General features: G+C 46.3%; 1 protein-coding gene across 2 annotated transcripts; it reads right to left on the bottom strand.

Moving 5' to 3' along the window:
• Nucleotides 1–1,890: 1,890 nt before the first annotated feature.
• On the bottom strand, nt 1,891–12,617 carry etv5a (ETS variant transcription factor 5a). 2 transcript variants are annotated; one of them, XM_029530284.1, is made up of 13 exons: nt 12,498–12,617; nt 10,468–10,594; nt 10,248–10,341; nt 10,115–10,162; nt 9,717–9,767; nt 7,949–8,072; nt 7,563–7,865; nt 7,154–7,476; nt 5,464–5,526; nt 4,471–4,539; nt 3,927–4,096; nt 3,732–3,839; nt 1,891–3,511 (listed from the first exon to the last, which is right to left on the bottom strand). In XM_029530284.1, the coding sequence occupies exons 2-13, from the start codon at nt 10,513–10,515 to the stop codon at nt 3,281–3,283; spliced, it is 1,632 nt and encodes a 543-aa protein (XP_029386144.1). In that variant the 5' UTR covers nt 10,516–10,594; nt 12,498–12,617; the 3' UTR covers nt 1,891–3,280. The 2 variants fall into 2 exon arrangements, with proteins under 2 accessions (XP_029386144.1, XP_029386145.1); XM_029530285.1 differs by having other exon boundaries at nt 3,738–3,839.
• Nucleotides 12,618–13,957: the final 1,340 nt, after the last annotated feature.

The raw sequence follows: 13,957 nt of genomic DNA, 5'->3' as shown, positions 1-13,957 counted from the left end.
CTGTAACACAGGTTTTGTTTTCTAGAGGCAATGTGTGATCATTTCTAAAATATGCTGCATTGTCAGAGAGCTTATGAAGCTTTTAATATCAATTCCTTCTTAAGAGCTTCTTAAATGCTGATGCATCTGTAATATTGATCCAGTAAAATAATACAGTTTGACCGTTTCACACGATGATTACCTTTGTTTGTGTTTTTACCGGCACTGCTGCGGCTGCAGGGTTGGTGGTTTGATTCCCCAGCTCCTCCTGTCTGTGTGCTGAAGTGCCCTTGTGCTCATCACTCATCTATAAAGAGTGTGGGGTAAATAGGAATGTGACAGCTCATCCCCCTCTCCGTGCAACACATGGAGTCTCCTTATTATGGATAACCATACAGTGTGATATAAAGCACCCAGCTGACGGTGGACGAGGGACGGAGTCCAAGCTGGGCAGACCTGATCCATAAAGACATCCACACCTGACAACGTAGCGTCACCGGTTAACCTATTGAGCTCTGTTGACCTAAATATAGAAGGAAGCTACTCAGTAACAAGACAGCCGTGTTAAAGGCCCCAGGGTTTGAATCCAGAACCTGGAACTGCTGAACCATGCTATGTTGGTAAAAGTTGAACAATATAAGGGTAGAAATGAGAATGCTGACCACTGTTATATGTTTTTTAATACAAATCAAACGATTCTTACCCTGCTTGTGGATCAACACTTTAACCTCACAGCCGTCATTCAGGCCTGTATCGGCTGTTTTAATATTTATGACTTACTCTGTGCTCTCTGTCAAGGCTAATGTTTCAGCTCATGAATTATTCTACAAACTCAAACAAGCACCAAACAACGGCATCGAACGCTGTTCGCCTCCTCCTGTGCAGTGTGTTGTCAGAGCTCGCCGTGTCAAAATGTGAATTATTAACTGGTGAGAAATGTGCGCGTGAGAACACAGACGTGTAACTAACCCATAAATATTAGTCAACAGAGTCGGTTTAAAAGCGTGCAGCGTCGACTTTGTGTGTCATTAAAAATATGACACATTATTCACTGTCAGTTTATCTTAAGCAGCAGTTTCAGTACCAAGAAAACAAAATCACCAGGACTCTTCTAAATGTTTTTGTTTTGTTTTTTTTTTTAATAGATTTTAGTTTCACTCAAACACATTTTGCCAAAAGTTAAAAGAGAATCATTTACCCTGAAATACACCAGAGAGTCTGGAGAAGCATGTGACTCCGAAATCAGCCAGGTCAACCACAGCAGCCGGTCAGCTGACTGAGTGAGGGGGTGGGAGAAAATGATGAAACACACCAGGACTGCAGGCAGTGAAGCATAGAGGACTGTTTATTGTACCCAGTACAGATTATTAGAAACTCAGCAGTGTAAGAAACACGTTGTGAGGGGAGTGGACCGAAGCCTGTACAAGTGCAGACACAATCCCTGTGTCTGGGCTGGGATCCCATGATGATGTGTGTTGTCGCTGTGTAACACACACACACACACACACACACACAGACTCACACACAAACACACATACACAAATCTACAGGCATGATAACAACATCTCATCTGCCGTCCAGCCCAAACACAGAGGCCTCTTAAAGAAACAGTCTGCAGGAGTAGCATCAAACAGATTAAGGTTTTTCTTTTTTTAAAAAGGTACGTCTATTAGAGCCAGAACTATACAGCTTATACATCAAAATCAAAAACAAATGCAGCCTTATAGCAAAAATATATACTTTATATAAGTTTGTCTTTGCCCCCATTCAGAAACAGAGAAAATGAAAAAAAAAAAAAAACAATGCAGAGAATATCACAAACATCTTCTTTGTCCAGAGACAATAAAGCGATATGTTAGTGGACTGATTACACCATGCAAAGAGAAGCAGAGGTCTCCTGCTGACATCTCATGATTGGTTGGCAAGAGAGGCGTCCAGAAAGAAGGCAGAAACATTTCACTTCTTTCTTTTCTTATTTTGTTTTTTTTTTTTGCATGCAACATCCTGATGCTCCTGCCATACTGGTGCATCAGGGGAACGAGTACACTGCCGAGGGAATATTATGCACCCAGACAGAAATATAAAACAAAACTAAAACAAAACAAAAAGATTTATTATCATACAGAATAAACTTCTTGGGCTTTCCGGGAAAAGACATTCTTGTATTGTGTGCATCCCTTTTTTCTTTCTTTTTTCTTTTTTTTTTTTTTAAAGGTTAGGATGTGGGAGTGCTAATGAACAAAAAAAACAAAATAAATAAAAAGAAAGTACCCAGTAATGATGGTGAGAGGAGTGGGGCGGGGGCTCCTTCCGATGGGGTGCAGTCTCTAACGGGAGGTGGATACTATCTCGTACGAGGGCAGAACGATTAAACGTTAACATTTACACAAGAGAGCAGCCCGACCAACTAGCCTTGAAATACAGCAACGCCCCAGAAACCTGAGAGGTCCGGGTCTCTAAAGCGTCAACAAAACCAGAACAGCTGGAGAGTTAAAAGAAAAGTGAAAAGAAGAAAAAGTTGCAGTCTTATCTACAGGAAACAAGTCAATCTGTGAGTTTGTGTGTTTTGTTGGATCCGTCTTTGCAAATTAAAGCCCTTTCACGGATTCTGTAGTTTGGATGTGGTGACATGGAAATGTTGGGGAGGAGTAAGTCAGGAAGGAGGGGACCGGGGGCAAAAAGGCAACTACAGAATAATGCTGCATTTCAAATCTCATTAGATTTTTATTTATTTTATTATTATTTTTTTAATGTTGGTTATTTGATTGTTTTTAAGAAAAGCAGATTGTCACAAAATCAGAAATGTAACAACTCTCGCAGTACAAAGGAGGGGCGAGGAGGGCGAAGGGGGTGGGGCAGGTCTGTCAGTTCAGTTAAAGTTGGCGGACTGTGGCCTCGATTGGTTTTGGTCTCCATAGCAACAGCAGCGCCCCCCCCCCCACTTTTTTGCCTTACTTTGCATGATAAGGCAGGCAGAGTCCACTGAGTCCAGTTCACCATCACAGGTTTCACTGCCCCCCCCCCTCTCTCTCTTTCATGTGATGGTGCAGGAACCAAGTTTGTCACTGTTGTTGCCGCCCTCGCTCTTTCTTTCCCAGGGGGCAGGAGAGGAACCATGAAGGAGCGGAACACCAGGTTTTTCCTTCCATCCAAGCAGCTCAGCAAGTCCAGCTGTGGATTTCGTTTTCCATCTTTTATCTTTTTCAAAGAGTTGGGCGTTGAGAGACTTTTGGGAGTGTTTTGGTGTGCAACGTGTGTTGTGAGTCAGGACCCACCCCCCAATCCCCATCCGGAGCGTCTGCTAGTAGCCGTAGCCGTCTGTGAAAGCGAGGCCTGCCACACACTGCTCGCCGGCATCCAGCAGGTAGGGGGCGGTGTCGTCGTAGTGGGTGAGTGGCACGGTGTCGTCGTCCAGCCCCGGCAGGCCGTCGGGGTCGGCCTTCAGGTTGGGCCTCTGGTTGTCGGGGAAGGCCATGGAGAACAGAGCCTCAGGGTCGCACACAAACTTGTATACGTACCGCTCTCCAGCCACCTGAGAGACACCACAACAGACTCATGAAGCTTGATGGGCAATTGGCCTTTCAGGGACTCTTGAATTATGGGTAAAACAGCCGTTTATTCATTCTGATCAAATTTGGTTCAGTTTGAACATAAACAGACTGTTTATGTGGAAGTGGAATCTGACAGGGTCATCAAATATCTCTACCTACATTATTTCACAGCAGGGAGAGAAAAGAAAATGGTGAACGTGCCTTTACCTTCTGCATGATGCCCTTCTCGTAGTAGTAGCGCAGCGAGCGACTCAGCTTGTCGTAGTTCATTGCCGGCCGGTTCTTCTGGATGCCCCAGCGGCGAGCCACCTGAGGACGGAGTGGGACACAGGTTACATAGCTGCAGCAGTACGAACAACAAAGACAAACAAACCGGCAAAGAGACACCAGGCTGACCTCCTCGGGCTCAATGAGTTTGAACTCCATGCCGCGGCCGGTCCAGGCGATGAAGTGGCCGTTGGCGGGGTCGTCCAGTAAAGTGACCAGGAACTGCCAGAGCTGCAGGGAGCCACGGCGCTGGTAGGGAGGGCCGTCACGATAGACGGAGGGCTCCTGCTTTACTTTGCCTGTGAGCGGGCGGGGCGGAGGAGATGAAGAGGCAGAAGGGGAAAGAGAGAAGAAGAAGCCACAGTGTGGTGAGACATTCCTGCCAGATGGCCGACTGTGAAGTGGACTTGCTGTTCACTATGTTCCAGAAACTGCTCACAGCGGGGGGGGGGCAGAGAGTCGAGCGGTTAGGGAGCAGACCATGTGGGCACGAATGGTCTGAGCAGGCCACCGACCCCCCCCCCCCCACCACCACCACCCCCCCCTTTCTATTCACACCTGAGGCTGAATCAGTTGCCTTTTCTCCGTCTACACTCTCCAATCTGATAATAAAAAACCTTCCTGGACTCACAGGATCCAGCTGAACTGTGAGCCTCATTTTGGCTGCTCTCACCTTCTAGTCTTTCAGGGACCACACAGGTATCATCGAAGTAGAGCTGAGGATCTCTGTCGAAGGAGAAACCTGGAAAATTGGCAAAAGAAAAAAAGAAAGAAAGAAATGTGTGAGTTGCAGCAAAGCAAGGATAGCGAAGGCAACGTGATGAATTCACTTACTGAAGATTAACGATAATAAACATTGTAAAATGTTCTGAGGTGTTTTTTAAATTTTGGACAAAATATATATTTTTGTTTTTAGCGTTTTCAATAGGTTTTTCAGGAGTTGGAGGCAATCAGTTAAACCAATGGCTGATCATTTTTATTTACTTTGGAACTTACTGACAACAGAATATGAAAAGGAAATAGGGATCATTTTTCAGAATAGAAATGAGTTGCTCTCTGGTTTTCACCAACTGGTCCAGATGGTCGCCCAACCTGAGTCCAGTTCTGCTTCAGGCTTTTCCTGCTCAGCACTGTCGCCAAGTACTTAAAAACTACAGAGAGGAGGTCTGGACCTGCTTTATTTTGAAGGTTTTTTTGAGGTAACTTCTTCTGTGAAGTTTTAGACAAGCATCAACTAGGATGAAAACCATTTTCTTTTTTGCCATTTTCATTGCAAAAGAAGAAATTCTCAAGATGGAAATGTCTTCAGGTAAACCGGCCCTAAAATGTCAACAGCACACACTGTTGGGAGAAACTGTAAAACGGCACCGTGCACAGGATGTAATTAACTCTAATCTCTTTTTCTGTCATCTGAAAACACCAAAGAAAAGAAAACAGAACACGGGAAAGAAGCTTTTGTTCTCGGTGTTCAGCCCACAGAGCTGCTGATGGCAGAGATGAGCAGCTGCACCGGATTCACTTTCCCTCTACCTCAGCGCCGCCCGCTCCCCCTCCACCCATCTATCGCCCCATGCTGAGCTTTCAGCAGCTCGATTTGTTGCGAGAAGTTGATGGTTCCATTTAAAACACGGAAGACACGAAGCAAGAGTAACTAATCTGAACTTACTTTCGTGGTTATTCTGGTAGAAGCTCCCCGCTCTCCCAAACGATGACTGACAGTTAGGCACTTCTGCGAACAAAGAAGACAGAGGAATAAATTTAGCCCAGACATCCTCACTGTCATATCAAATGTGTAATTCATGGAGATCCACCTCGCAGCTGACAGATATATCTGGACCCCTGCCACTGCGCAGGGCAGACGCACAGCTTTGATATTGTATCTGCAGCATCATATCGGTTGGCTGGGTTTGTGGAGACGTTTGAGTCCAGGCTATATCCGTGAGTTAGGTCACACTGATAAATATATATGACGAGGAAATAAAAGGTCAAAACACGGGAGCGACTGCTGGGCCGCGTTCATGGGACGCTCCAACAGCTGGGCTGAAAAAATGCCACACCACATCCACACACAAATATAGATACACAAACACCTAGCCCAGAGCGCAGCACAGCACAGCACACAACATCCCTCACATGTCCGCCAAGCAGTTAAATGGGATTATCGCCGTGGTCACTGTATTTTATCTCAATGACAATCAAGTTATCCCAGTACTGCCCCCCCCACTCCTACCCCCAGGGGGCCAAGGCCTGTCTTCTGTTAGTCAGTGTCTCTGCAGTGCAGCACCAACAGCCTTCCCTTCTCCTCCACCCCCCCCACCAATAACTCCCATTTCCTGTCCACTGATAAGAGAAACCACAGATCAATCTGCACCAAGTGTCTCTCACTCAGGAAAGAGTCTGCAGCAGCTGCCTGTTATTCTCGAGTCAGGAACAAAAGGAAAACTTCGAAGGCGCCTCCCGTCCAGCCCCTGATCCAGTTTTGTGCCCGGATTCAAACTGCGGCTTTGTGTCTGCGTGGTAACCACGTGTCCCACGATAAGCATGCTGATCATGCACATCTTCCATCCATCTAGAGACGTGAGGCCTCTGTGACATAGGTATTTAAAGGCCATAAGAAGCTAAGAGGATTTGCCATTACATCACTGCACAGCCAGCCGGTCCATCGGTTGGTCGGTCGTATAGCAGGCAGGAAAATAAAGTAACAGCTGGGTGTGTGGGCGTCGGGATCAAACAATGCTCCGGCAATCGCTCCGGCTTGTTTGATTTGCACCATGTGAGTAAACAGCATCTCTGCCACGGCTGTTTGAAAAGGGCTCTCTGTCTTTTTGGAGGAAGGAGGAGGTGGACCGGCACTGTGCTTTCGGTAAAAAGCTCAAGCAGCACGTCTCCAGACTCTTACGATGGACTTACGGCGCTGCAGGTCACCAAGTCCTCCGAGGGCACTGTCCTAGATCTATTCCAGGTAGGCTCAGCGAAGAGGCCTCTCTGCACCTGGCTGGATGACCCACTTACTTTTTGCCCTTGGAGGCTTACGCTGGGCTAAAAGTCCCACTTTTACTTTGCTGCCGTGGCTCTGGAGAAATGATGCAGATTAAGCTTTGAGTGAGTGTATATGTGTGTCTGAATTGAGCACCTGTGTGTGCAGGCGTCTGCTCAACGCTAAAACTCACATGCGTGTGTTAGCACCCAGAACAAACAAGGCCAGGTACATTCCTCACCCTCGGACCAGGACGCTAGCAGGGCGCCGCCCTACTGAGCATGTGCAGAAGGCCGGCGCGGGGCCGTACTGAGGAGTAACGGACTTGTCTCTGCTTGTTTTTGTTTTTTTTTCCCCTTCTCCAAATATTCCCACTCACCAGAATCAAAGCAGAAGTCACGGGGTTCCTGCTTGATGGCCATGGGGTGGAAAGCTGTTGGGCACGGAGGGCCCTGGGGGGGCCCCATGCTGGGGACGCCCTGCTCGGTGTATCGTGGGTCGATGAGCTCCTGCTTGAACCCCTGGGGAGGCACGGCCACCAGTGGCTCTGACATCTGACGGTGGTACGGTGGCCGGCCATCACGTGCCAGACTGTTGTTGCTGTTGCTGCTGCTGGGGGCGGGCTGCGGCAAGAATGGGGGCCGGCCCTGACTCTCTGACGGGGGGAAAGGTAGACATGGCTCTGACATCTGCCTCTGGAACCTGGAGAAGAGGGGAGCAGGGAGTCAATGAGATTTTTTGGAAGCTGGAATCCAGATCAACACGTGTGTGTGTTTGTGCATGCTCACCTGTGCTCAGGTGTGAAGTGGTTGGCATCGTGGCTGATGGGTGCACAGGGCACGGCGAAGGGCGGGCTGTGGCTGTGGACTGGGAGTGCTTGCTGGTTGGAAGGGCCGGTGCTCGCTGTGATTGGCTGCTGTACGTGCACGGGACGCGGCCTTGTGGTTGAGTTGGCTACATGGGGGTGGGGAGGGGGAGTCTGCTCGCTCAGCCGCTGTGTTCCTCCTGTGCTGGTGGGGCCGCAAGGAGAGACCGGCGTCGAGGGGGGAGTTAATGGCTTGAACCCCGGAGTGGGCTTCCTGTCGCAGGCACTGCAGAGGAAGAGACGCAGGGGGTCAGAACCACTTTGATCCAAGATGGAGGATCGATGCGGCGTCGACGACCCGGCACTCACCTGTAGCTGTAAAGGCACTTCTCTCCGTAGGGCATGGGACTCCTGTCCTGGCGACAGGGGGAAAGCTCTTTGGAGCGAGTCAGCTCTCGTTTGATCTTGGCTGGTGGCGGGCCATGAAACATCACTGGACACGAGGAGACAACACAATTGAGTGCACGAGATAGAGTCCAGATATCAACCAACTGAAGCTATAAACAGAAGTGCAGCAGTTATCTTAACAACATTTAGAGTTGATGGATAAAGGGAGGCATGGACAGCGTCTGCATGCCCCCCCCCACCCCCGACCAACAGAGACACTTAGTAGCTATTTATCATCCGCCCTTAATGACGGTCGACTCCGCACTCCGAAAACAGCCATCCATCCACCGCTGCTAGGTAGCACGATACCAACCGCGCTGCACACACCAACGCCATCAAACCCCTCGTCTGATTCCCATTAGGGCAGAGCAAGACCAATACCCATGAATCAGTGTGGCTGTAATCTAATGGTGGTGAATGATTTTCTTCTCCCGTGCTGTAACCATTAGACACTCGCTGCAGCTTTCTGCGTATCAGTGGCAGTTTCCGGGGCGCCACATAAGAAACAGAAACTGGATCCCCGGGCACAGAGGAGCGGGAGCCAGATAAATCACCCAGGGTGCTGATGGACCCGAGGAGGGCTAACAATGGGCACGTGAACCCCCCCACCCCTGCTGTCCACAGGGAGTGCTGGGAAGCCTAATGGCTTGTGTGAGACTCCTCACACAAAGACAAAAGTAAATAATGGGGAGATTAGGCATCTTTTCTTTCTTACTGCGGACTGATGCAAAGTGGGGGGGTGGGGGTTAGGGTTTAATGGATTAATGACCAAACCCAACTTCCCTCCTAAGTCCATGAAGTTCAGGCCTGCAGGGTAAATGAAGGAGCACTTCACCATGTGATGCCCTACTGACTGAAAGTTCACATACTTACAAACCCAAAAACGCAGCATACCAACAACACAAGATCAGGGACTGCACCGCAAGTACGCTTTTCATAAACCCACACATGCACACAGCTCCACATCCCACCGCTGATGCATCGTGTGTTTAAAGCGTTGAAGGCTTGTGGTCAAATTTGCTGCTCACCGGGCCACATTAACCAAAAATTTAAGAGGCGGCCCCGACAGAGAGGCAGCAACCACACCCTGTCTCCACCTCCTACGCATCAGACAAAAACATGAACGGAGAAAGACGGAGAGAGGCAGGGAAGGACAGAAATGATTCCTTTGGGCATAATTCAAATATATCCCAGAGCGATGTGGGGAGACGAGCAGGAGGCTGCAGACGAACTCGGGGAGCAGCACTCTCCACTGGAATCCAGCCCACCTCAGCAGCAGGGCCCGAGTGCGGGAAAGTGTGAAATCAGATTAGGAGCTTGGCTCATGTGATGCCCCATGCCAATCGGCTGATTAAACTCAAAATGGAGGCGAGGGAGGGGAGGAGGAGGGGGCAGCCTTTCCCAGAGCTGCGTTTTGAAGACGAAGAATGGCAGAGTGAAAAAACAAAAACAAAACAAAACTTGGAGCGATCCGGATGTTAACGCAAAAGGAAAAAGAGGGAGAAAAAAAAAATATGAAAGCCAAAAACAGAGACTCCTTTTAGCAGGCTTGACTGCCGTAACTGCCATCAGGCAGGAAGCAGGCTGAGATAAAACATCCTAATCATGAGCAGGGGTCAAAAAAAAAAAAAAAAAAAGAAGGAGGTCCAAACAAACTAAGCCAGAAGAAAAAGAGAAATCAGGTACTCACAGCTTTCGGACTGGAAGTCTGGGACAAACTGTTCGTCATCAGGCACCTGGGCTGTGAGGAAACAGGAGAAAGATTAAAAAAACTGCTGTCCAAAAAAAGAGAAGTGGATGAAGACATGAAGCGAGACCAAGCTAGAAAAGTATTCAGGCTGAAGTTGGTTTGTTAGCAGCTCGGTCAGCAGTTCCTCATCCACAGTACTTTGCCCTTCTTGCTCCAGTTGCCAACTCAAAAATAGCATAACATCTCACATTCTCACCAGGTTAATCTTTTATCTGAAAACTTTCATCAGGCTCATCCTTGAGAAACAAAAAGGTCTCAGAGGGAGCTGCTTGTAGAAAGATCATTTAAAAGCAAACTACGAGAGAATAAATGTTAAAAAAAAAAAAAAAAAAAATCACCTTCTGCGATCCAGATCTCCTGCAGCTGACTCAGATCTTGGAAGAGTTCTGGAAATAAAAAGTCAAAAACATGAATGCAGCGCCGGCTCCCATCTGTGCATTCAACTGCAGGAATACACCTGGCTGACATTACCTTCAGTGTCCTGGGCGAGCTCTGTGTCGACAAATTTCCTTTTCCTGTCGTTGAGCGGCCTGCTGTGAGAGGGCTCCTCCACGTGGGACTTGTGCTGTCAAGAGAAGGTGAAGAAGAAGAAGTGTGAGAACATCAACAGAAGGCATCACGTGGTGGCGAAGTGTACGGTCAACGCACGGCGGTGACCACGTCGGTGCGAGGCTGGCGCATGTCCACTTACACTGGGTGGGACCACAAATGGGACTTGCTGGTCGTAGAATCCGTCCATGTTATCTGGGTGATCAGGGGAGGAGGGGGGGCTTCGTGTTCGCTTTAAAGCGACAGCGCCGGGGTCACTTTGCAGGTCACTGAGAAAGAGAGTGAACAGAAGGCAGGTGTCAGAAAATGTATTTCACATTTAAAGCAGCAAAAGTAATAATGTGTTATTTTAACATGGGGACAACAGTCCAAGTTTGTTTCGCTGAAACGAGACAATTTACCAATTTATTGTGATAAATATGAAATTAGCCCATTCTTTAAAACGACCAAAACATTATAAATCAAAGACCCATTATGAACCCGTCAGCCCTCCTACATAAATGAGGCAAAATAATTAAAATGACACCAGAGCCTGTTCTTTCCCATCTCATATTTTCTGTACTCCGTCTCCACCGATAGAAATGATCCTTGAATAAAAACTGGCCTTGTGGAAAAGTGGAAAAACACCAAACCACGTTGGACATCAAACGCTCCTGCAGCCTGGTGCGAGGTTCACCAAAAGACCTGGACGACATCTTCAAAGCACTCAAACGAGGATGGAAATTCAACACAATCAACTTATTTCCACACACTTTCTTTTAATCATGATGACATGACATATATTTAGCTTCAGTATTAGAAATGTGTTCATGCAGCTGCACAACAACAACAACAACAACAACAACTGCTGCTGCTTCTCTTGCATCACAATTTGATGACAAGCTCTTTATTATCTCACCAACAAACATCTCTTTGAATTCAACCACACAAGCGAGCGGCACAATGTAAACACACAGTCATTACGGGCTGCATGTAACACAGTTATATAAGCCCCGCTCACCGGCCATCTGTGGGCTCTACTTTCCACTGTAAGCAGCTTGGGAGATGTTGAGTAAAAGACTTGGAAAGAGGAGCCGGGCTCTCCAGAGTCTGTGGTGAGCCCGAACAAAAAAATAAAATAAAATAAAATAAAATAAAAGAAGGGCCAAACACAGAGCTGATCATTGACTTATAGGGGATTTGAATCTACTGCTGGTGTCAGAACTGATGGTTAACAGATCCGACCCCCCAAGTGTGCAGCTCGTTTAAGTTAGAAGCACTATATATAAAAAAGAAAAAGGCTGAAATACAAGCTCTGCCCCCCCCCAAAAATCAACAGAGCGATGTGACTCACTGCTCCTGTTAATGGATGACGAATAAAAGAGCTGCTGGGCAATAATTACAGACGCCAGCGTTCAGGTTCATAAGAATAAAACAAGTCGATCTGCAGCAGAAAGTTGACAGAGACAGCCAAAAAAAAAAAAAAACAAAAAAAACAAACACACCCCCCCCCCCACCCCGAGGGGCAACTTTAAATACAGACAGTTAAATATAAGATAAAGTTACTTCACACACACACACACACACACACTAATGAAACAGAAGCTTTAGTGTAAAATATTAAAATCATATATATTTTTTAAGAAGACACTAAAAGAGAGTCACAGTTGTGTTCTTGAGTCATCCAGAACAACTTTGAGCTAATTATTGGTGAAAACTTTGGCTCCTCAGTGGAGGCCCTGGGGAGGGAGGAAGACCCCCCCCCCCCTCCTCCTCCTCCTCCCCCGCCCCTCCCCCACATCAACCCTCCCCTTGTTTTTCTCAATGAAGTGAAACTCGATCCGTGGAAACACAGAGGAAGAAAAAAAGGCCTGTCCATTCATAAAAAAAAAAAAAAAAAGTCTCCTGACCGCGTTGGCCAGCAAAAAATTTAAATAATAATAAAAAGACAAAAAAAAAAAAAGCTAAGAGATAAATAAATAAATAAATGAAACAACGCACTTTAAATCCGACACACAGCCGATTTAAAATGGTTGCCAAAAAGTAAATTTCTTTAAATAAAATGGCGTTGCGTTTTTTGTTTTTTTGGTTTTTTTTTTTTTTTTTTTTTAAAGGGGAGTCTACAAAAAACACACACACATACAAACCTCAGCTACACAAACAGTTGTCGTCGACAGAAGTGCTGCAGCTTACCTCCTATTTGTGTGTCCGCCGCCTCTCCGTCGGTAAAAAATGCAGCAGGAATAATCCACAAAAAAAAAAAAAAAAACAAAACTACCACACACACACAACGTGTCTGTAGTCGTGTATCCGTCTGACACACACTCTCACACACAACAGGAGCCGATGAGCATCCGTCGACTCACAAACTTGACTGAGCTTTTCCTTAATGGGCCGGTCCGCTTTTCCCCGTCGGGCTCCGGCGGACGGAGGCGGAGTCGGCCTCTGATTGGTCGGCTCGGGGAGTCAGTCAAGAGAGCGGCCAATGGCGTCACCGGGGGCTCATGAATTATGTAGCAGCCGCGGTTTGGCCAATCAGAGCGCGGCAGCGGCCTTTATTTATGAATGGTTGGATTTCATTCACACTTTTTTTTTTTTTTTTTAAAGTAGCGGTGCCAAGATGAGCTTCTTAAAGGGCCAGCTGCCCCGGAGGGCAAAGATCTGCCCCGGACTGGGGCAACAAATCGGATCATCTCGACTCAGTCAACTGTACTGTTGGATTTATTTACATTCTTCATGATCGTTATAATCTGATTTACCTGAAATGGCCGTGGATTCATGAACAAACAATCAGTAAACACAGAAGTATAAAAGTTTAAAAATGTAACCTGAGATTGAAAAGTTTAAATTTAACAAATATGTGGAGCATTTGAACTCTAAATATAATCATATAAATATCTGAATTTAATAGGAATTTAAACACTGAACATATAACTAAATCCTAAACTGCTGAAGAAGAACCTGAACCGAAGGAAACTAACCGGTTTAGTTAATCTTGAGTTTAAGTCACGAGCTGCTGTGGACTGAACTGTTGTACTGAAAATAAAAATGACTGTGTCGTCCACATAGCCTGAAAATCTGAAAGCTCCAAGCTGATTTTCTATCAATCGGTTAAATTTGATTTACAGACACTTAGAAATAAATGTCTCCATCAAAACAAAAAAAACTAAATAATCCTAGAGTGATGTCATTTAGGTTCACAATGTCCGGAGGTTGATTAGGAGAGGATTCGTCAGTTTGTCCATCATATCAGGACAAATACAGGGCACATTAGCATTAAATGCACCGTGGGGGGTATTTAACTCCAGTCAATGGTCTTTAATCTTATTTATATTCTTTTTTATCTCAATTTAAACTTCCAGTTTGAATGCAGCATGCATACTTGTTCTTTTTAAAGTACTCTTAATGTCTCTTACACAGATCCCAAATATTTCCTGGTTCCTATGGAGAGTTCCTTCATTTGTTTTATTCTCATACCTTTAAATAGTTTTCAATAATTTTGAATAATTTTCATGAGTTTTATGGAACAATCAGTTGATTAATGGAGAAAAGAATCTGCAGATGAATTCATAAGGATGGAACCATTTGGTGAGTGCATTGTCTGGATTAGTTTTATTTTAATTTAAGCAAAGGGTCTGAAATCTTCTGGAGAA

This window comes from Echeneis naucrates, chromosome 21 (assembly GCF_900963305.1).
Source record: "Echeneis naucrates chromosome 21, fEcheNa1.1, whole genome shotgun sequence".
Classification (NCBI taxonomy): domain Eukaryota; kingdom Metazoa; phylum Chordata; class Actinopteri; order Carangiformes; family Echeneidae; genus Echeneis; species Echeneis naucrates.
This window is presented reverse-complemented; position numbering and strand designations above follow the sequence as displayed.

What these genes read in the sequence shown, in the direction of transcription:
- etv5a (XM_029530284.1), bottom strand. Translation starts at nt 10,515, where the DNA reads ATGGACGGATTCTACGACCAGCAAGTCCCATTTGTGGTCCCACCCAGT. An exon ending in CATTTGTGGTCCCACCCAGT is followed by an intron (nt 10,342 to 10,467) that starts GTAAGTGGACAT and finishes TTCTCTTGACAG; the next exon opens with CACAAGTCCCACGTGGAGGA. An exon ending in GGTCCCTGAAAGACTAGAAG is followed by an intron (nt 4,097 to 4,470) that starts GTGAGAGCAGCC and finishes GCCCGCTCACAG; the next exon opens with GCAAAGTAAAGCAGGAGCCC.